The sequence below is a fragment of the Cnephaeus nilssonii genome (assembly GCF_951640355.1).
Source record: "Cnephaeus nilssonii genome assembly, chromosome: 22".
NCBI classification, from domain to species: Eukaryota; Metazoa; Chordata; class Mammalia; order Chiroptera; family Vespertilionidae; genus Cnephaeus; species Cnephaeus nilssonii.
Window position 1 is genome coordinate 10,947,290 of NC_137093.1, and position 22,847 is coordinate 10,970,136.

At 39.9% G+C, this 22,847-nt stretch overlaps 1 protein-coding gene across 1 annotated transcript; it reads right to left on the reverse strand.

Annotated features, from left to right (window-relative positions):
- Positions 1 to 787: 787 nt before the first annotated feature.
- RAD9B (RAD9 checkpoint clamp component B) lies at positions 788 to 22,712 on the reverse strand. The gene is made up of 10 exons (XM_079763180.1): positions 22,661 to 22,712; positions 20,367 to 20,437; positions 18,675 to 18,818; positions 18,354 to 18,468; positions 15,566 to 15,665; positions 10,108 to 10,214; positions 6,917 to 7,023; positions 6,767 to 6,831; positions 6,036 to 6,158; positions 788 to 1,341 (listed from the first exon to the last, which is right to left on the reverse strand). Exons 1-10 carry the CDS (start codon positions 22,695 to 22,697, stop codon positions 1,119 to 1,121), a joined length of 1,092 nt encoding a protein of 363 aa, XP_079619306.1. The 5' UTR covers positions 22,698 to 22,712; the 3' UTR covers positions 788 to 1,118.
- Positions 22,713 to 22,847: the final 135 nt, after the last annotated feature.

Sequence of the window (22,847 nt, forward strand, 5' to 3'; positions counted from 1 at the left end):
CTATCTAAAAGCTCCTGACACCACCATTTCACAGAAACTCCTATTATGGTTACCAAAAATCCTCACATCCTTAAGCCAATGGCCATTTTCAGTCTTCATTCCCACTTCCTACTTAGACACTTTCTTCTCGTACCTTCCTCATGCCATGCTCTCCTGGTCGCTCTTAGACTTTCTACAGCCTTTGCATCAGGGTTTCTCAACCTCAGCATTAGCTTCATCTTGTGCCATTGTTTCCCCCTGGCTATCTACTCTAACCATACTGGCCAGCCTTCAGTTCCTTAAAGCCACCATGTTTCCTCTATCACAGGGCTTTGCACACACCACACATTCACCCAACATCCCCCATCCAATATTACTGTCCTAAAAAGTCTTTTGTACAGCTTAAGATAGTGACTTTTAGAAACAATATTTCTCCTTCTAGATTTCTAATTCTAACTAAGAAACTCATATTCCCAAACCAATAATAGCAGCAATAGCAAAACAGGCTTGAGTAAAATATTAATGTAAATGTAAAATTGAAACTCATTATTTAAGATACTTCTGTTTCTGATAAATTGTGTTTATCCTCAGTAGATTTCATAAGGTTTAATGTTAGCATTCTGTGAAGCTTATCATCAATCTAGTAAAATGTTGGTATTTTTATATGTTATTAACTGTGACTTTGCTATGAAGGAATTTGTGATGTTTTGGGGATAAAAGTTATATTGTATCACTATAAATAAATGATTTTCCAAACAGATTTGAAAAATGAAATGAGAAGAATATTTATTTTAGAAAACAAACTATATGACTAGCATATTATTTGTATTCAAAGATATGTATGCTATACACGGTCATAATTTATTCTTTAAAACAAGTGATCCAAATCCCTACTTGAATATACTATGTTAGAAATTACTCTGATGAAGGGATTAAGCAAAACAACAACCACATAAAAAAATAATTGTATTAACGGTCTATAAAATAAATGAGTCTTTTCTCCATCGCAGATTGGTTTCACCTCTCTAATGTCAAAAAGTAAGAAAATTTATCTTCTGGATATTAAGGGTGGGCTGGAGCAGGGAGACTGCAAAAGGGTGACAGATGATGAGAATTCTTGACTAAGACATGGTTATGTCTCAATGTTTTTCTTTTACCTTCCTGAGAGATGGAAACCCTGGCTCTTCCTCGGTGTCACTATTCACTCTTTTCATTATAGGACTGCCAGAATTTTCCAACGCAGCAATGTTTGAGAGAATCTCATCGGCATAAAGCTTTCTGGGTGCTACTTTTCTTGAGATAGACTCCATGGCCTTGCTATCTTTTTTGCCAGCCTTTGAATTTGAACATGCCAGATCTGACCTGAGGTATTAATATAAATTAAATGAATAAACAATTTACTTTGAAATAAATATATAAAAGCCTAAGCGACTGTTACGACCAAATGACTGGACTGACTTGTCAGCCAGTCACTATGACGTGCACTGACCACCACGGGGCAGACACTCAGTGCAGGAGCTACCCCCGGGGTGGTCGTTGTGCTCCCATAGCCAACCTCCCATGGCTGGCCAACCTCTCCCAGCCCCTGCCCCCTGCCGGCCGGCCCCCGTGATAGGCCCCAATCAGGGGGCCAGCCGGCCAACCTCCCAGGGTCCCTTCCCCCAGTTGGCCCCCCAATAGGCTTCGATCACCAGCCAGGCAGAAGGACCCCACCTGTGCACCAATTCATGCACTGGGCCTCTAGTTTTTATATAACTAATGGAGCAATATGGGATGACAATGATAACACTGGTTTAGGGAATATACTGAAATAATATGGAACTGTTTTCAAAGTTAAGATTTACATATATGATTATTTAGAAACTAGAGGCCCAGTGCATGATTTTAATCATGCACGTGTAGGCTGTCTGTCCGCTGGTCGGGATCCGGTGTGGCCGGCAGCTCCGAAGTCCCTGGGCCCCTAGGGTCCTGTGGCCGGAGCCCAGACCGGGGTCTTGCCTTCGCCTCCCACCCAGGAATGCTGGGGCTGCCGCCGCCTCCTCTGCCTTCGTGGAAACCCGCGTCCTCTGCGGACACCGGGACACCTCCGCGCTCCTGCGGCCCAACTGCCGCCAGACTCCTCCCCTGTGAGCCGCGCCGCCCGCCCACCCGCGCCGCCTCCAAACCTCCAAAACGCCGGCTCGCTGCCCCAGAGGCCCGTCTGTGCTGCAGCACAGCCATGGCGCAGACGCTGAGCTCGCGTCACCGCTGGCAACGCGAGCTCAGCGTCCTGCCGGCCCAATCACCACCCCAGCCACCCCGAGTCCCGCCCCCTGTGTCTCCCGCTGGCCCAATCGTGGGCGTAGAGGAGTGATGTTAATTTGCATATTACCATTTTATTAGGTATGATTCTCTCTATAGACTTGAATTTTTTTTAACCTACTGTGCATGAGACAATCTTGTGAAATGGTAACAGGACCAAGTTAAAAAAAGAGTCAAATAAATTACTAATACAGGCAGTCCTCGGGTTACGTTGGACTCAACATACGTCATTTCATGGTTACGTCGCCATCTCCATTTCTTTATTAAAAAAAAAAAGTTCCATCATTTCGACATATGTACATAGTGCTTTATGTTTTTTATTATTTTTTCTAATAAATCTTTATTGTTCAGATTATTACAATTGTTCCTCTATTTTTCCCCCCATAGCTCCCCTCCACCTGGTTCCCACCCCACCCTCTGCCCTTACCTCCCCCACACTATCCTCATCCATAGATGTACGATTTTTGTCCAGTCTCTTCCCGCACCCCCCACACTCCTTTCCCCCCGAGAATTGTCAGTCCACTCCCTTTCTATGTCCCTGATTCTATTATATTCACCAGTTTATTCTGTTCATCACATTTTTTATTCACTTGATTTTTAGATTCACTTGTTGATAGACATGTATTTGTTGTTCATAATTTTTATCTTTACCTTTTTCTTCTTCCTCCTCTTCTTAAAGAATACCTTTCAGCATTTCATATAATACTGGTTTGGTGTTGATGAACTCCTTTAGCTTTTTCTTATCTGTGAAGCTCTTTATCTGACCTTCAATTCTGAATGATAGCTTTGCTGAGTAATCTTGGTTGTAGGTTCTTGCTATTCATCACTTTGAATATTTCTTGCCACTCCCATCTGGCCTGCATAGTTTCTGTTGAGAAATCAGCTGACAGTCATATGGGTACTCCCCTGTAGGTAACTGTTTTTCTCTTGCTGCTTTTAATAGACTGTCTCTTGCCCTTGGCATTTTAATCATAATGTGTCTTGGTGTGGTCCTCTTTAAATTCCTTTTGTTTGGGGTTCTGTGCACTTCCTGGAATTGTAAGTCTATTTCTTTCACCAGGTAGGGGAGGTTTTCTGTCATTATTTCTTCAAATAGGTTTTCAATATCTTGCTCTTTCTCTTCTTCTGGCACCCTGATAATTCAGATGTTGGTACGCTTGAAGTTGTCCCAGAGGCTCCTTACACTATCTTCATATTTTGGGATTCTTTTTGCTTTTTGCTTTTCCGGTTGGGTGTTTTTTGCTTCTTTGTATTTCAAATCTTTTACTTGATTCTTGGGATCCTCTAGTCTCTTGTTGGATCTCTGTATATTATTCTTTATTTCAGTCAGTGTATGTTTAATTTCTAGTTGGTCCTTTTTCATATCCTTGAGGGTCTCACTAAATTTCTCGGAGGTTTCTAGAAGATTCTTGAGTAACCATGGTTTTGAACTCTATATCCAGTCGTTTGCTTTCCTCCATTTCTTTCATTTGTGACCTGTTTCTTTGTCTCCGCATTTTGGCTGCTTCCCTGTGTTGGTAGCTTGGCTTTGTGTGCTAGCTGTCCTATAGGGCCCAGTGGCTCAGCCTCCCTCATTACCTGATGGGGACACTCTTGGTGCACCCCTCTGTGGGCTGTGTGCACAGTCTTGTTGTAGTTAAGCCTTAATTGTTGTTGGTATCACTGGGAGGAGTTGACCTCCAGGCCAATTGGCTGTGAGGATCAGCTGTGTCTATGCTGGGAGAACTTCTGTGCTGGAGACACCCTTATGGGGCAAGACTTCCTTCAGTGGGGCTTTGGCGCTCACTGAGTCTGCCCCCTGAGTGTGTCCCTTATGGATCTGAAGAGTTGTAGTCTGGATGGTCTCTCTCTGACCACTGGGTACACTGGCTCTTGGATCTCCAAGGAGAGAGGCCACCCAGCAGGATCTACAGAGAGATCTGCAGATTCCTTCTCTTTGTTTGGGGTTTGGAGGTGCCCAGATGAGGCCCAGCTGTGAAGCAATGCAAGCTCCTGTTGAGCCTTTGGTCTTCTTTTGGAGGCTCTGGGGCTCTTTGACCCAGCTGCAGAATATTAGGTTTCAGATTGCAAAGGGCCAGGCCATTCATATGCAAAAGGCTCTGCATACAGCTTGGGTGGGGTTGTAAATTGGATGGGGCGGGGTCTCAGGGAATAACCAGGGTGGAGCAAACAGCAATGGCTGACCGTCAGCACTGCCTGGAAGAGGTCCTGTGCCTCTGTGTCCTGCAGCACCGTGCAGGAACAATGATCGCTGCAAGCATCTCTGAGAGAAAGCGCCCTCGAGTTCCGCCTGATGCCAGACAGTTCAGTTTCTCCCAGTATGAGTCTGGGTCCCCAGAGTCTCACCCGGAACTGGAGTTCAGAGCAGTTGGGAGCTTGTATCTCCCTCCCGATTGAAAAAGACAACAGCGTACTCAGTTGCCAGCCCTCTCCACACGCACGCGCCTCCATACCTCTGCACTTCACTTCTGTACCTCCGCACCTCCTCTGAGTCTCAGTGTGATTTTCTCTTTCCTTCTAGTTGTAGAATTTCCACTCAGCCAGCCTTCCCGTGGTTGTGGATGATGCCCATTTTGTCTATTAGTTGTAGTTTTGAAGTGATTGTGCGAGGCAGCAAGTTCAGGTGTTTACCTATGCTGCCATCTTGGTTTCTCCCCTATTATTTATTTACCACAAGTAAAGATCAGGAATTGTTATCTTTTAAATTTTTTTTACTGTTTCACTTCATTACTGCTGTGTATGTGCTCTATGTGAGTGATGTTGCGCCATAGGAACGGATATCCGACGTAACCCGAGGACCTACTGTGTCTGTATAACAAAATTTATACAGTCTTAAAAATCATGTTTCCAAGTCATGGTTTTGGAACATGTTCACAATATAATATTTTTTGGGTGAAAAACAGGATACAAAACTACATATGCTATATGATCTCAATCTTGTTTAAAAACACAAGTATATGCAAAATAAGTCTGAAAGGAAATATGGTGAGCCAAATGTTAACAGTGGCTATCTCTAGGTAGTGTAATTGTGGGTGATGTTCGTATTTTTCTCTGTACTTTCATGTATTTTCCAAATTTCCCATAGTAACTTTATGTTGTTTTTACAGTTGAAGCACCCTCACCACCACCAAATGAAAGTTATTAAGAGACCAAAGGGGAAAAAAAAAAAGAAAGAAAGAAAAACAATGGCTGTCCCTATGAGAAAGAGAGTTCTAGGTAGGAATAAACTTTCCTGTGCATCTTAACACCCTGTCACTCCTGAAAAGCAACTATTACAAATGAAAATGAGCCCTAGCCGGTTTTGCTCAGTGGATATAGCATAGGCCTTCGGACTGAGGGGTCCCAGGTTCAATTCTGGCCAAGGACATATGCCCAGGTTGCGGGCTTGATCCCCAGTGTGGGGCATGCAGGAGGCAGCCAATCAATGATTCTCCCTCATCATTTCTGTTTCTATCTCTTTCTCCCTCTCCCTTCCTCTCTGAAATAAAAAAATATATATTAAAAAACAACAACAAAAGAAAATGAGTTTTGGGTAATAACAAAGATAAATTAGAGAGTCTTGGTAAATTTTGACCAGAAAAGGAAAAGCAAATATCCAGAGCAAGGTCCGTGATATTTCTGTTACAGTGAAGTCTTCCTGATGCCGTCAAAATTTCTGATCGAATGTTTTACTCCTCAATTGTTTCCGGAATTATTTCAGAGTAAATGGCAATGGCTTTTTCCCAGCCAATAAAGATGTTAAAACATGACCTTACCTTTTTCGTTTTTGTGACAGACACAATGATTGCGGAGAAGATGCTCTACTTGGCTCATCAGCTAGTGTAGCCAAAATAAAGTTAGCTTCCAATAGCATATGGTCAATACTTAAAGCCATAGGTCTAAAAAGGCAAAATCAGAGCAAACATCACAATCATTTTCTGTTGGACATTGGGAAAATATGAAAAAATTATATCTAATTCAGGAATAAAAAGAAACAGTAGAAATAGAATTCCTTTTAGTCTTCTCACTGATTAACACAGTCCTAAGAGCTGAAATCATGAGATCTAATTTTATAAAACAGCTATCCAAACTCAATCTCATTTGAAAGTTCAGTCCTGGAGTATCATATAAAATATCATAGTTTCACAGAGATTTAAGCCATGTATTATTTTCTAATTAGGCAATTTATTCCTATCAAATTTATAAATGTTTTCACTCTGCAGAAGCATATATCTTTCTCAATCAAATTTACCAATTAAAAAATGTTATGGCATCTTTCTTTCTTTCTTTCTTTCTTTCTTTCTTTTTTAAAAAATTTTATTGAGGTATTATATGTGTACATATCTTACCATTAGCATCTTTCAAAATTTTAGTTTGATAAGTATTGCTAGTGAGGTTAAGGAATTCCTGAGGTATGAATTAATTTCAAAGTGATTATAATGGTTTTATTATTAACATATAACAAAAGAAAAAGAAAGATACTCAGAAAAGTTCCCTAAGGACCTACTTCCCAGGAAAATCAAAATGCATGGTTATAGGAGCATGTGTAGCTTCCGAAAATATCAGCATTCCCTAAAAGGAAAAGAAGAAAGAAAAATGAAATATTTCTTTAAAAACTACCAGTGAAAATTTTAATTTTGTACAAATTTTTCTTTACCTTCAATTCTTTGCAGCAAAATGTTATTTCAGTGTCAACCCCAATTTGAAAGAACTCGAACTCATGTGGACCCACAAACATCTCACTGTATACAGAACTGTTCAAATCTGTTCAATATAGTAGGAAAATGAAGAATAAAATTAGTTCTGGAGATATTTGTTAAGTTTGAATATAAAAATATAACCTAAGTGGTAAGTTAACCATAGCCATAAATTCCATGACATTCCTTCATTGAGAGGTGGAGTCTATGTCTACTTCCCCTCTCCTAGAATCTGGGTGGGTGGGCTCTCTGACTGTTTTGACCAATAGGACATGATGAAGTGATTTGGTGCTGGTTTCTGGGCCGAGGCCTTTAGCAACTAGTAGCCTCCCTGTCTATCCTCTATCCACTTCCTTTATCCTGCAACACTTGCTCATGCTGACTTCATGCTTTCATAAATGAAGAGGCCACATAATGTGCAGGTACTCTGGACAATAATCCAGCTGAGTTCCCAGCATCAATTACAAGCCATGTCAATGTCTGTTCAAATCCATTGCCTATTTTTCACTTGTGTTTTCCACAAAATTAGCTTCAATAAATATCTTTGATGTACACTCTCAGATAGGAGTGTATATACACAAATACGAGATTACTTTTTTTAAAAATATATTGTATTGATTTTTTACAGAGAGGAAGGGACAGGTATAGAGAGCTAGAAATATCGATGAGAGAGAAACATCGACCAGCTGCCTCCTGCACACCCCCACTGGGGACGTGCCCGCAACCAATGCACATGCCCCCGACCGGAATCGAACCTGGGACCCTTCAGTCCACAGACCGACGCTCTATCCACTGAGCCAAACCGGTTCCAGCACGAGATTACTTTTAATAGCTTCAAGGTATTTCATTACTTTCACACAACCCATCTCCTATTAGATCTGAAATATAGAAACAGGTATTAAAAGTGCTCATCTCTGGATAGTGGGATTTCAGGTGACTTTTGTATTAGTGCTTTTTAAAAATTATTTTATGATGCCCTAGCTGGTTTGGCTCAATGGATAGAGCGTCGGCCTGTGGACTGAAGGGTCCCAGGTTCAATTCCGGTCCAGGGCACATGCCCGGGTGTGGGCTTGATCCCCAGTAGGGGGCATGCAGGAGGCAGCTGATCAATGATTCCCTCTCATCATTGATGTTTCTATCTCTCCCTCTCCCTTCCTCTCTGAAATCAATCAATAAATATATATTTTAAATAAATAAAGATTATTTTATGAACATAAATTATGTAAGTACTAGAGGCCCTGTGCATGAAATTTGTGCATGGGGGGAGGGTGTCCCTCAGACCAGCCTGCACCCTCTCCAATCCAGGACTGCTGGCTCCCAACCGCTCGCCTGCCTGCCTGCCTGCCTGATTGCCTCTAGCCACTTCTGCCTGCCAGCCTGATCACCCCCTAACCACTCCCCTGCCAGCCTGATCGACGCCTAACTGCTCCCCTGCCAGCCCAATTGCCCCCAACTGCCCTCCCCTGCAGGCTTTTCCCTGCCAACTGTCCTCCCCTGAAGGCTTTGTCCCTCCCAACTTCCCTCCCCTGCTGGCCTGATCGCCCCCAACTGCCCTCCCCTCCAGGCTTGTCCACCCCAACTGCCCTCCCCTTCAGGCCTGGTTGCTCCCAACTGCCCTCCCCTGCCAGCCTGGTTGCCCCTAACTGCCCTCCCCTGCAGGCCTGATTCCCCCAAACTGCCCTCCCCTGCCAGCCTGGTTGCCCCTAACTGCCCTCCCCTGCAGGCCTGATTCCCCCCAACTGTCCTTCCCTGCAGTCCTGGTCGCCCCCAACTGCCCTCCTCTGCCAGCCCAGTCACCCCTAACTGCCCTCCCCTACAGGCCTGATCGCCCCCAACTGCCCTCCCCTGCCAGCCATCTTGTGGCGGCCATCTTGTGTCCACATAGGGGCAGCCATCTTGTGTGTTGGAGTGATGGTCAATTTGCATATTACCTCTTTATTATATAGGATAAGAACAAAGGATAAATGGTATACATTTTTTTTTAAGGGCCAAACAATACCTTACAAATATATTAATCTCAAACAAGAAGGCTCATGTCACTCCAGGGTGCTAGCATAGAGTAAGTTCAATAATAGAATTAAACAATTGGGTCTCTAGTCAAACATAACTATAACTACTCATTAGAAAGTTGTTCATGAGGGACAGCATCTCCTGGTTATTAAATGGCCATCTTTATTCATTTAATATGGCATTATGGAATATAAACCAGACTCCTTCACTAGTCAAGTATATATTTCCCAGATCATGCACTCCTGAGTGCCAAGAAACAATGTAGAGGAAATTTGAGAGAAACAATAATAGCACAAATGAGTTTGTGCCCTGTGCTCAGGTCACAGCTTACTGTGTGACACCAGCAAGTCACTTAGTTTCTCTGTGCTTCATATTCTTCAGATGGAAAAGAGGGATCATAATAGTACCTACATCACAGAGTCGTTACAAAGATCAAATGAATTCAGAAATGAAAATCATTTAGAACAGAACCTGGCACAAACTAAACACTACAAAAGTCATCTGACACAACTTAATCCCCGGTTCTACTGGTTTTTCACTTTAAAATAATATAGTTCCTCCCTTTGTATTCTTTCTTTACTGCCTGCTATCACCAAAAAAAATTATCCAAGGTCAAAGAGTCTCAAACAACTTGTGCCAAAAAGACCCCATAAATTTTATTGATACCAAAACCGATTTGATAGTGCCTTACTTTCTCCATTCCATCCAGGTAACTCTTGGAAGAACTGACTTAAGAAGTATTCACATTTTCTGCCCTATACATTTGCTGTCTGAAATATCTTACATTTCCAATTCAAATATACTTTTTCTTATGTAGTCAAATTGCTGGCCTCTTAATTTTTCTTTATGCTAAACACAAAGTATAATAAAGGATGAGAAAAACTTTAAAATCTTAACTTTAAAAGTTTTCTCAGTAACCATTTTCCTAATTTTAAAACAACTGGAATTTCAAAGTGAAGCATTTAAATTACTGATTGTGTAAATTTCCTGGATCTCTTAAACATTTTAATGATCTTTCTACATCTTACTGCTTTTTAAACAAAAATAAATATTATGCCACTAATATTTACTGCATGGTTAGTCATCAAGAAAACAAGGAAGTGATATTACATTAAAGCACTATGACAGATATAATCCTTACCCATTGATTCCTCAGTAGAACTCTTAATGCAAACTTCCAGTGGAGTAACTGCAAGAGTAACTTCCTCTTGACTTGATGTGAAAAGAACAATTGCCTCAGCAAGCACTCTGGGAAATGTAATAAAAAATATTACCTTCTCTGGAAAATAAAGAAACGGCTTTCTAATGGGACTCAAATCTTTTTTAAAATATATTTTTATTGATTTCAGAGAGGAAGGGAGAGGGAGATAGAAACATCAGTAATGAGAGAGAATCATTGATCTGCTGCCTCCCGCATGTCCCCCCCTAGGGATGGAGCCCACAACCCAGGCATGTGCCTTTGACCGGAATCGAACCCGGGACCCTTCAGTCTGCAGTCTGACGCTCTATCCACTGGGCCAAACCAGCTAGGGCAGGACTCAAACCTTTAATCTAGAAATAGGTTGGCCTAGATTTAGAAAAATTTACCCAAAATGTAAATTTTTCTTCTTTCTTCTATATGAGCTGCTATATTTTAGTATATTTTGAAACTGTAACTTCATTTAAAGGCCAAGAGAATAGTAAAATGCATTCTTAGTAAAGCATGTGAAAGCTGTAGGATAAACCAAATACTAGAATAAAATGCTTTTAGTTCTTTTTTTTTATGTAACAATTTTTTTTTAATTGGCCTGGGATCATACTCCTAAGGGAAATAGTAGAAAACAGAGCCGTTCTAATACAGTTGGGGTAAATGCTGGAGACCCAGCTGAGAGGTAGAAGTTTACAAGCAGTCTGCTGCCTATATTCTCTTTCCCTTTGTTACTTGTCCTGGATTACTAATTATTACTTTCAAGGTTATCTTGACATCCAAGTGCTTTTTCATTCTGTGCTCCCATTTTAAAAACAGATTTATTAAGATATAATTAACATACTACACAATTCACAGATTTCAAGTTGTTTGACTTGGGTTTCCCCAATGATTAATAATACTGAGCACCGCCCTAACCGGTTTGGCTCAGTGGATAAAGCGTCGGCCTGTGGACTGAAGGGTCCCGGGTTCAATTCCGGTCAAGGTCATGTACCTTGGTTGTGGGCACATCCCCAGTTGGGGGTGTGTAGGAGGCAGCTGATCAATATTTCTCTCTCATCGATGTTTCTAATTCTTTATCCCTCTCCTTTCTTCTCTGTAAAAATCAATAACATATATTTAAAAAATAATAATGCTGAGCATATTTTCATGTGCTTATTAGCCATTTTATATCATCTTTGGAAAAATGTCTATTCAAATCCTCTGCCTATTTTTTAGTTAGGTTATTTGCCTTTTTATTATTGCATTATAACTTCTGAGCTACTTTTGAAATTGAGGTGTTATTTGATAAAAAAAAAAAAACAAACAGATACTTAGAATTTTTGTAATATTGGTATTAGTGTTTCTTGATGCCAAAATGGAGGAACGCCTACCAAATTCATCTGGAAACATTTCCAGTGTTAAGGGGGAAGTTTTGTACAAGATACCAAACAACCTGATATGAAAAAAATGACATGAATGTGCAATTAGGGAAGAAAAATACCAATTGCTAATAAGTATATGAAAAGATGCTCAAACTGCCTAGTAATGAAATAAAAACAACAAAGAACTCTAGTAATACCATTTTCTACCTATTATGTTGGAAAAAAATTTAAAAGATCGTTCATATCTTTTACTTGGAAGGATTTTCCTACACTTTTGGTGGGAATGTAAATTGATACAAACTTTCCAGGTAGCAATTTGATAATCAGTATGTAGGCACATTTAAAATTAGTAAGCCTTTGAGTCAGAAATTTAATTTCTAGGACTCGATTTGTGTTTGGCAGCCTAGAAGAGGCCCCACTGATCCCACCTCCTCTTTTTCAGGTCCTATGTAAATCCCCTCCCCTTGAGTGTGGGCTGGACAGGTAAGATTCACTTCTAGCAAAGAGAAAATGGCAGAAGTATAAAACAGCAATTCTGAGATTAGGATATAAAAAGACCATGGCTTCCATCTTGGGAGACTTCCCCTCCTCCTCTCTGTCTCTGTCTCTGTCTCTGTCTCTGTCTCTCGTCACCATGTAGTGAGAACAATCAGGCAGTCTAAGGAGAGGCTTGCCTGGTGAGGAACTGAGGCCTCCCAGCAACCATGTCAGTGAGCTTGGAAGTAACTCCCTCCACAGCTTTCAGATAAGACCACTGTCCTGGCTGATGGCTTAACTTCAACCTTGGTGACCTTGAGCCAGATGCACCTTAGTAGTAGGAAGTAACAAATGTCTGTTTTTTAAGGCTCCAAGATTTGGGGAAATTTGCTCCACAGCAACAGACAACTAACACATTACCCTATGTACTACTAGCAGCATTGTTTGTGATGGCAAAAAGTTGGAAACAATCTTTTTCACCAATACAGCAGTTCCCCCTTATCCGAGGTTTCACTTTTCTGGATTTCAGTTATCTCCAGTCAACTGTGATCTGAAAATATTAAATGGAAAATTCCAGAAATAATTATGTTTTAAAATGCTTGCCATTCTGATTAACGTGATGAAATCTCATGCCATCCGGTGCCATCCTGCCCAGGATGTGACTCATCCCTTTGTCCAGTGTCTCCACGTTGTATATGCTACCTACCCGTTAGTCACTTAGTAGCTATCAGTTATCATCAGCTAGACTGTCGAAGTATTGCAGTGCTTATTTTACTTATTAATATCTCCAAATCGCAGAAGTAGTGATGCTGACAATTCAGATATGCCAAAGAGAAGCCAAAAAGTGTTTTCTTTAAGTGAAAAGGTGAAAGTTCTCCTTAATAAGGAAAGAAAAAAGTCATGCTGAGTTGCTAAGATCTATGGTAAGAACAAATCTCCTACCTATGAAGTTATAAAGAAGGAAAAGAAATTCCTGGTAGTCTTGCTGTTGCACCTCGAACTGCAAAAGTTACAGCCACAGTGGGTGTGGTAATGCTTAGTTAAGATGGAAAAGGCATTGAATTTGTGGGTGGACGACATGGGCAGAAAACATGTCTGACTGATGGCAACATAATGCACCAGAAAGCATTGAGTCTATAGGAAGACCTGAGCAAGTCACCACATTCACCTAACATTTATTACAGTATATTGTTATAATTGTTCTATTTTATTAGTTATTATTGTTAACCTCTTACTGTGACTAATTTATAAGTTAAACTATCATAGGACTGTATGCATAGGAAAAAAACAATATATATAGGGTTGAGTACTATCTGCAGTTTTAGGCATCAACAGTGGGGAGGGAGGACTCCCGTATTGTAGGATAATGGATAAGTAAATTACCAATCAGTCATACAATGAAAAGTTATATAGTCATTAAAAATAATAAGATAGATTTAGGTGAACTGACATAGAAACTGAAAAAAAAACAAGTTGCCAAACAAAAATAATAGTGGGACATTTTCTTTGAAAACACTATGTATAATATATTATAAAAAACTATGTAGGTCCGGGCGAGGCCGTGTGCCCCTGGATCTGGGTGAGGCTGGGTCCCGGGTCCGGGTGAAGCCACGCGCACCTGGGTCCAGGTGAGGCCACGCACCCCCTGGGTCCGGGTGAGGCCACATGCCCCTGGGTCCGGGTGAAGCCGTGCCCCTGGGTCCGGCCGAGACCAAACCAGAGGGAGTCAGACCTGCATTACCACCATTTGTCCACCATCCAGAGCTGAGGGGTCAGTGCCGACATGTGCACATGAGGAACTGGTGGACATTGATATTGGGTCTCAAAAGAACTGTTGGTCCAGAAAGAAACTCACTACAGACTGATTCATTTGCCTGTCAGCATAACTATTATTGCTCATCTCACATTCAGTTCTTATAAGTATATCTCTAGTGACACATGATTTCGCTCATCTAGGGGAAATGATGAACAACATAGACTGATGAACAACAACAGAACCAGAAACAAGGAGGCATCGATCGGACTATCGGCCTCAGAGGGAGGATAGGGGAGGGTGGGGGGAGGGGGGAGAGATCAACCAAAGGTCTTGTGTGCATGCATATGAGCCTAACCAATGGTTAAGTTCAACAGGGGGTTGGGGCATCCGTGGGGAGGGGTGTGGGATGGGAATGGGGGGATGAGGACAAATATGTGACACCTTAATCAATAAAGAAATTAAAATAAAATAAAATAAAAAAACTATGTATAATAAAGTATGTGATATCAATTTGAGAGGCGGGAAAAAGAGATCACAATAATTATAGGGAGAGTTACAGAGAAAATGGCTATAAATTTAACAAAATAGCTATGAAAAGAAGAGCTAGAATGATATACACCAAATTATTAATAGATATTATCATTGCCAGTAGAATAAAGGGGACAGGTAGAGGAGAAAGATTTTCATTTTTTAATCTTTGCAATCTTCTATAAATTTTAGATGTATTTCGAGAACATGTATTTCTTTGGCAATTTAAAAAACAACAAGGATAAAATATATTTTGGCTTACAAAGTAACTAATGTTTGATGTTATGGCTTAACTGAAAAATTGAGTACACTGACTCATTCTCTAGAGGAAAAAACTGGAAATACTTAAGGATAAAATCAGTTCATATAAAAAATGCTGAAATTTCCTATGCTGTGTGTTTTAAGACGCAGACAGAAGGCACCATGTAAATGCAAAATATTAGAAAATATATTTTTCTCTTGATATCATTTGATGAAGAAAGCTACTGATGGAATATTTTTAGAATTTTCTTGGCCACTAAATTATTATTGCTACCATTAGGCAATTACAGTAATTTTCAACCAGTGTGCCACAAGAATTTTTAAGACATGCAGTACATGATTAGTCAGGGGCACTGACCTCTTTTCTCTTAGATTGTCCAATTTTTAAAAATGACAACAGCTCTCTCCCTCCCTCTCCCTTCCTCTCTGAAATAATAAAAACTTATTTTTTAAAAATGACAACAGCCTTTGCCGGTTTGACTCAGTGGACAGAGCTTCAGCCTGCGGACTCAAGGGTCCTGGGTCTGATTCCCATCAGGGCACAAGCCCAGGTTGTGGGCTCAATCCCCAGTAGGGGGTGTGCAGGAGGCAGCCGATCAATGATTTTCTCTCATCATTGATGTTTCTATCTCCCTCTCCCTTTCTCTCTGAAATCAATAAAAATATATCTTTAAAAAAAAATGACAACAGCCAACACAACAATAGCTGTCTGGCGTGAATGAGTCAAAATTATACTTTTTTTTTTTTTTTTGTCAAATCAACAAAACATATATTTTTTGGTGTTATGCAAACCAAAAACGAATACTTTAGTAATTATTTTATGTGTGCTGTGGGATGAAAAAGGTTGAAAATCGCTGATATACTATTATCTTTATCAAGATTTCCTCTTGATCCTATCTGGTGATTTCTCCAAGTCCAGGATTAGCTTTAAAACAAAAAAGTGACTTATTTAAAAGCTCTAGGACATTAATTCTTTACTCTGTAACCATACTATTTTCAGAAAAAGAATCAACAGAGAATTCATTACCTTGGCTGAATCATTAGTATATTACTACACGTATTCTTTTCAAAAACAACTTGCAAAGGCTGACTTTCTTGAAAACACACATTGTGAGTCTTTTTAATACCTTCAAAAGAATAAACAACCTGTTAATTTTAAGTTCAAAATTAAAATATTAAGAAGTTTTTAATTTTCACAGCCAAATTAAAATAATATAAGTAAAGTTATATTTAATATCTGGCAGGTGCACACAGCATGGAGAAGCACTATTCCTTAATGAATGTGTTTATCGCTCCCTAGTGGACACCAGGCAATATGTCAGACCATCTCACCAAGCAGGCAATAAAGAGTTCCCACATTCTTTTGAAATACAGTTAATTTCTTAAATTGTGTGTAAAATAGTGATTGCCCACTACAGCTCAGCTATCTATGGTTCAGTATCTGTCATCCAGGCCTGATATTTCTGAATGGGACCTTTGGAATATAAAGCTGAACATCTAGCCTGTGAATTATTTTCCTTTGAGAAAAATGTGTAGCAATAATAGCTATGGCCCTATATGCCAGGAACTGAGGTATACATTTTACATACATTACCTCTGATCCACACAATATCCCTATGGGGCAGGTACTTAATCTCAGAAGAGGAAACAATAACTCAGTGAGGCTAAATTACTTTTCAAGGCTATGCTTTTTAAAAATATATATTTTTTAAGTGATCCCAGAGAGGAAGGGAGAGGGAGAGAGAGATGGAAACATTAATGATGAGAATCACTGATTGACTGCCTCTTGCACACCCCATACCGGGGATCAAGTTCACAACCTGGGCATGTGTCCTGACCAGGAATCAAACCGTGACCTCCTGGTTCATAGGTCGATGCTCAACCCCTGAGCCACGCCAGCCAGGCAAGGCTATATATATACCTTTTTAGAAAGTACAGCAGGTCCTGGAATAATGTTTTTCATTCAAAGTCATTTAATTATAACTTGATGAAATGCCATAGGAACTTAAATCTTGTTTATACCAACTAGCCTATGGTAAAATTGTTTTCAGTTATATGGGTTTTTTTTTTTTTTTGCCTACAAAAGACATTAAGTGGAAACTTAATTGTATAGTTAGAATTTGAATCTAAGTTTGAATATAGAGCCCATGCAATAAAATCCAGTGGGCTATAACTTTCTACAGCATAATAATGTTGCTGTGTGAATCAAAAGGACTTACTAAAGATAACATTTCTCAACTTATTGTTTTACTTAAGTAATAACAGCAACATTTAATAATTTTATAAATATTTACTGAGTACCTACTAACAAAAAAGATTTGAATCAATGTCATAAGTACAAGATTTAAAAATTTTTTTAAATTGATCAATTTTTAAGAGAGAGAGAGGAAGAGAAAGAGGGAGAGACATAGATTTGTTGTTACACTTACTTATGCATTCATTGGTTGATTCTTGTATGTGCCCTGACCAGGGATCGAACCCATAACCTTAGCAAAGATTTTTTTAAAGCATACAATTTTACCTGCTAACTTCAAATAAGATACCAGCATTCATAATGGATATAATTAGAGCTAACAGAGAATGTGCCAGGCATTCTTTTTATATTTATTGATTTGAGAGAAAGAGAAAGAGAGAGAGAGAGAGAGAGAGAGACATTGATTTGTTGCTCCACTTATTTATGTATTCATTGGTTGATTCTTGTATGTGCCCTGACTGGGGATCCAACCCGCAACCTTGGCACATCAGTACAACACTCTAACCAACTGAGCTACCTGGCCAGGGCCCAGATTTTCTTTTAAATAGATTAGAACTATAATTTCCTAGAAAACTCATTGAATCTTCATAAAAACCCCAGGAAGCTGGTACTAACATTATCCCCAATTTATATATTGAGAAACAGAGACACAGGGATATAAAATAATTTGCCCAAGGTCTCAGCAAGGAAGGGGCAGAGCAGGATTTCACCCCAGACCTTATGGCCTCCAGAGCCCATGCTGTTGATCACCAGGCTATACACACTCAAGCATGTAAAAGTCCTATGAGTACAACATTCAAATATTGACCACACAAAGCTGGCAGGCAAGAAATCTGTTTTATAGCTTGGTGTGGCAGAGAGAATGAGTGAAGGTTTTGCTCCTACTATTGTGGGGCAGGACTTAAATCCAGGCTCTATGACTTACTAGTTCTGTGACCTTGAACCAGTTACCATGCTTCTTTCAGCCTAGAAGGAAATATTCTTTTGTTTGTTTGTTTGTTTGTTTGTTAATCCTCACCTGAGAATATTTTTCCATTGATTTTTTTAGGGATAGTGGAAGAGAGAGGGAAAGACAGAGGGAAACATATTGATTGGTTGCCTCCTGCACAAGCCCTGACCAGGACTGGGGCCAGGAAGGAGCCTGCAACCAAGGTAAGTGCCCTTGACCAGAATCGAATTGGTCTGCAGGCTGACGCTCTATCCACTGAGCCAAACTGGCTAGAGCAGGAATTATTCTTTTTTGTGCTTACCAAGGAACACTGTTACCATGGCATTCTTACAGAATATCAAGCAGCCAGTTAATTTGAGAACATTAAAAATTGGTTTGTATGCAGGCAAAGCTTGTGTCACTGACAAGTAAAGAAATAATACCAATCATCTCACAATACTTCTACAGAGACAAATAAGATAATATTTTTCAAGTACTTCCAACTGCCCTATCATAAAACTACACAAATTCTAAGCAATAATGTAATGAGAACTCTTGACATGCAGTTTGAATATTCTAAACATAAAAATATTAACAAGAAACACACAATACATTAGTTTTGATAATACCTACCATGTCTGCAGAATAATTGAATGACTACTTTGCCCTTATCAGATCTGGTGAATATTTTGCACATCTCTACATTTCTTTCGAGGGAATTCAGACATCTAAAGATGGGCAGAATTGACTGTAATACAAATAAGATTATGAAACAGCATATACTCAATGTTTAATTAGTTTAAAAACAAACAAAAGAAGAGTATGCATATTCATAAATGAATAAATTTGTCCTACCTGCCATTTAAACCAAGTATTAAGTACAGAACAGATGTTCTGTCTGATATACCGAATATTTCCACAATGTAAGAGACAACCAGGGCCACTTATATTTACCTTCATTCCCAATTTGCAATTTAAATTTGATTTTGTGCCATTCATTTCTACTGAGGTTGACCATTGATAATGCTGGAAAAACACAGGAGAGAAGAGAACACATCCATATGCTGAGCGACAAGAATTCACAGACCTTAAAGCAAGCTGGAGGAAAAAAAAATAGCTATTAAGGAAAAAAAAAAAGTTCTTTAAATGATTAATTTTAAAAATTCTATTTTGTTTAATATAGCAATTAAATGTTCAAATAAGGTGATCAGATGTTAACTGCATTATATGGCTACAAATTATATTATATGGACTGCATCTATACACTGTATATTAAATTTGCATATGCATACACACATGTGTACATATCTATATTGAATATATATAGGTATTAAATCTAAAATTTTGCATGTTGAAATTGTAAAATTGCAAATGCCTACAGGGGCCTTAACTTTAATGTACAAAGTGGCAGAAGGCAATATAAAAGGGAGTAAAAAGAGTTCACAGCAAAATGGCAATCTCTTGCCTTTTCTAAGGGGAGAAACTGTTAGTCAGTCTCAGCCAACTACTTCCACTTGGGAATACAGGCCCCAAACTGTCAGATCTTCTTGAGTTTTCAAGAGAAACAGGAAATTCATATTTTTATGTGGACTCTCCCAATTTTTAACTGTTAGAAATAATTTAAATTTTCAAAAAACACAGTGTAATCCCCATAAAACACTTGTACAAGCCATATCTAGCCTCTTGACCACCAGTTTGTGACTTTTTTTTTTAAATATACTTTATTGATTTTTTTACAGAGAGGAAGGGAGAGGGATAGAGAGTTAGAAACATCGATGAGAGAGAAGCATCGATCAGCTGCCTCCTGCACGCCCCCTACTGGGGATGTGCCCGCAACCAAGGTACATGCCCTTGACCGGAATCGAACCTGGGACCCTTCAGTCCGCAGGCCGATGCTCTATCCACTGAGCCAAACCGGCTAGGGCAGTTTGTGACTTTTGATTTAAATTAATTGTGTTTATCTGCATAATTTTAAAATTTACTATGCTCTAAATCAGTGCTTTTCAATGGGTGTGCTGCAAGAATTTTTAAAACATGTAATACATGAGTATTTATTCAGGGGCACTGACCTCTTTTCCCTTAGATTGTCAAATGAAAAATATGATAACAGCCCTGGCCGGTTTGGCTCGGTGGATAGAGCGTCGGCCTGTGGACTGGAGGGGGGGGGGGAGGTCCCGGGTTCGGTTCCACTCAAGGGCACGTGCCCGGGTTGTGGGCTTGATCCCCAGTGGGGGGGTCATGCAGGAGGCAGCTGATCGATGATTCTCTCTCATCATTGATGTTTCTATCTCTCTCTCCCTTCCTCTCTGAAATCAATAAAAATATATATTTTTTAAAAAATATGATAACAGCCAACACAATAGCCGTCCAGTGTGAATGAATCAAAATTATTCCTATTTTTTGTTAGATTAGCAAAAAATATATTTTTTGATGTGCCAAAAAATTTTAGTAGTTTATGTGTGCCATGAGATGAAAAAGGTTGAAAATCACTGTTCTAAGTATATTTAGATATGTACAATAAATATGAACAGTGAAAAGGATAATTATAATTTCTGGATTTCCTAGTTAACATACAATCTGTACTGGAATCTTAAACTTCTTTTGTCTTAATAAATGAATGGTCTATGAGTTAACTTTCTTACTTACACCTTTTTCAGATGGGTCTAGCCACAGCTCGTCACTAATTCTTGATAGAGCTTGGATTGCTTTCCCAAATACTACAGAGAAAAAGAAAGGTGCTGCTTATATTCTTTCTCTCAAACAAAAACAAATCATAGGTCTACTTCAGCATTCATTGGACTTAAATTCATAAAGAGCAGTGTTTATAGACTAATACTACAAATTGCTTTAAGAAATACATTATGAAAAATAACAAAAAAAGAAGAAAAAATAAAAGAAATACATTATGGGGGTTGGGAGCAGGGTGGAGAGGGTCAATGGGGAAAAAGGGAACCTCTGTAATACTTTCAATAATAAATTTTTAAAAAAGAAATACAGTATAATACTATTGGCAAAATGCCAAGTTAATAGTAAGAGCTCAATAAATTCAAAGAATGAGTATATGAAATAACATGCAACAAAATTCTTCCTTTCTGCATGTTTGCATGGAACTACTGTGGCAAGCCAATTTCCTCCCATACTAATGTATTTTAAAACTTGTATCTTCCCCTACCCCACCCTGGGAAAAAGTGTACAAACAAAGAATGGAGAGGATGGTTTGAAGGTTTTTAATAACTTGACTGGTAGCAAAGTCAAAGCAAGTCATGAGATAAATTAGAGGCTCTCAAGATGCATCTCTGATGTTTGAGGGTTGCATGAAAGATGCCAAATCTTCCCACCAAACACACTTAGATGTCCTTTCAGAAAGAGAGACTGGTCTGACCTGGCATGACGCTTGCAATAAGTAAAAAAATGTGGCAAACAGATATGGAATGGAATGCTGCAAAATAAACACAGATATCAATTTATGGAAAAGTACACAAAAGGGAAAACAATTCCAGAACATAGTTAGATTATAAGGCTTAAGAATCATAAGTATGTGAGTTGGGAGTGTGGACCTCAAACTGAGAAAGACTGGATGACTGGGGGGCGGGGCGGGGAAGATAGATGCATTTGTCCCTTTTCCCACTTCACATTCACGTTTTCCTGGAGCTGCCTAATGCAGACCTTTCATTCAGCCAATGAATATTTATTGAGCACCTACAATGTTCCAAGTACAACCCCAGGGCAGTGGGGGTATAGGGATGAACAAGACAGGAATAGTTCCTGCCCTCACAGTGTTTACAGTTCAACATAATGTAAATAATTGCTCATTAAGAATTGAGGTATACACTGCCAAAGAGAACTTCCTGTTCCATAATACTGTTCCATAGAAGTCCTCAACACAGGGAAGCCAGCCGCATTGCAAGATGCCTTTCCATGATCGTTTTCAGGTTACAGTTTGTAGGAAACCATTGCTTTTCCAAATACAGATTTTTTTTAGAGTAATTTACATGTTTATAAAGTACCATCCTATATAATAAAAGGCTAATATGCAAATTACCCCCTTGCGAGTTTGACCCACTGGGAATTCGACCCATTGGGAGTTTGACCACCTGGGAGTTCGACTGCTGGCTATGATGTGCGCTGACCACCAGGGGGCAGCACGGAAGGAAGGTCCTGGCTGGCAGCCAAGGGAAGGAAGGGCCCAATCACAGGCCAGGCCTAGGGACCCTGGGACCCTACCTGTGCATGAGTCTCATGCACCAGGCCTCTAGTTTATAATAATCGTCCCTGTACCTTCCCATTTATTGAGCTCTTTACGTGCATTTCCTTTCATGGCTACAACAAAGATGCTATTTGTCATCTTACTGATGACAAGAAACTGAGCCCTAAGGTGATTCTGTAGCTTGTCCCAGGTCACAAATTAAAAAATGGTAGGATTGGGGCTGGGCGGAGGGGGATAAAGGATTGGGGGGGGGGGGGGGGGGGGGGGGGGAGAATGGGAGACATCTGTAGTACTGTCAACAATAAAATAATAAAAAAAAATGAAATTTAAAATAAAAGATAAAAAAATGGTAGGATCTAAAGTAAAAAACTGGTTTGCTTTTCCCATGACACTAAAATACTTTGTCCATGCGTTATTTTTTATCCTCAACTCCGCCCCACGGTTCATCCCGATTTTGAGGCCCGCACTCCCAATCTCTGTCCCGATGGTTCAACTTCATTTCGTAGACACCTATGAAAATAAATATTAAGCAGAAATCAAAGCACACGGGCCTTCATCTTCCCCTCAGAAACTAACAGGACCATGGGGATCGGGGGCTGGTTGTGGCCAGACTTTGTGTCCTCAGCCCTTATGCATAAAAGCAAAGGGTTAAGAATAAGATGATGGCGGAACGCCCCTGTAACCCTCAGGCTTTCCCTTTTTCTCTGTAGGAAGGGAAGAAAGGCCGCTCCACCTTTAACCTGACTGCCGCTCATCCCGCATTTCAGCATGGCTGCGGGCCCTAACAAGCAGAGTCGCCAGGAGCGCCTCAACTCGACGCCCCAGGTTCCCGGATGTCGCCCGCGCCTTCAGAAGCTTCGAGATCTCATCCCTCCCTTCCACTTCCACTCCATCCCCGGAAGTAGCTTCGCTTTACGGCG

Coding starts and splice junctions, on each gene's coding strand:
- RAD9B (XM_079763180.1), bottom strand. CDS start 22,697: ATGCTGAAATGCGGGATGAGCGGCAGTCAGGTTAAAG. Junction 10,215..15,565: donor ATACTAATGATTCAGCCAAG/GTAATGAATTCT, acceptor TACATTTCCCAG/AGTGCTTGCTGAGGCAATTG. Junction 1,342..6,035: donor CTGTCACAAAAACGAAAAAG/GTAAGGTCATGT, acceptor TTAATACCTCAG/GTCAGATCTGGCATGTTCAA.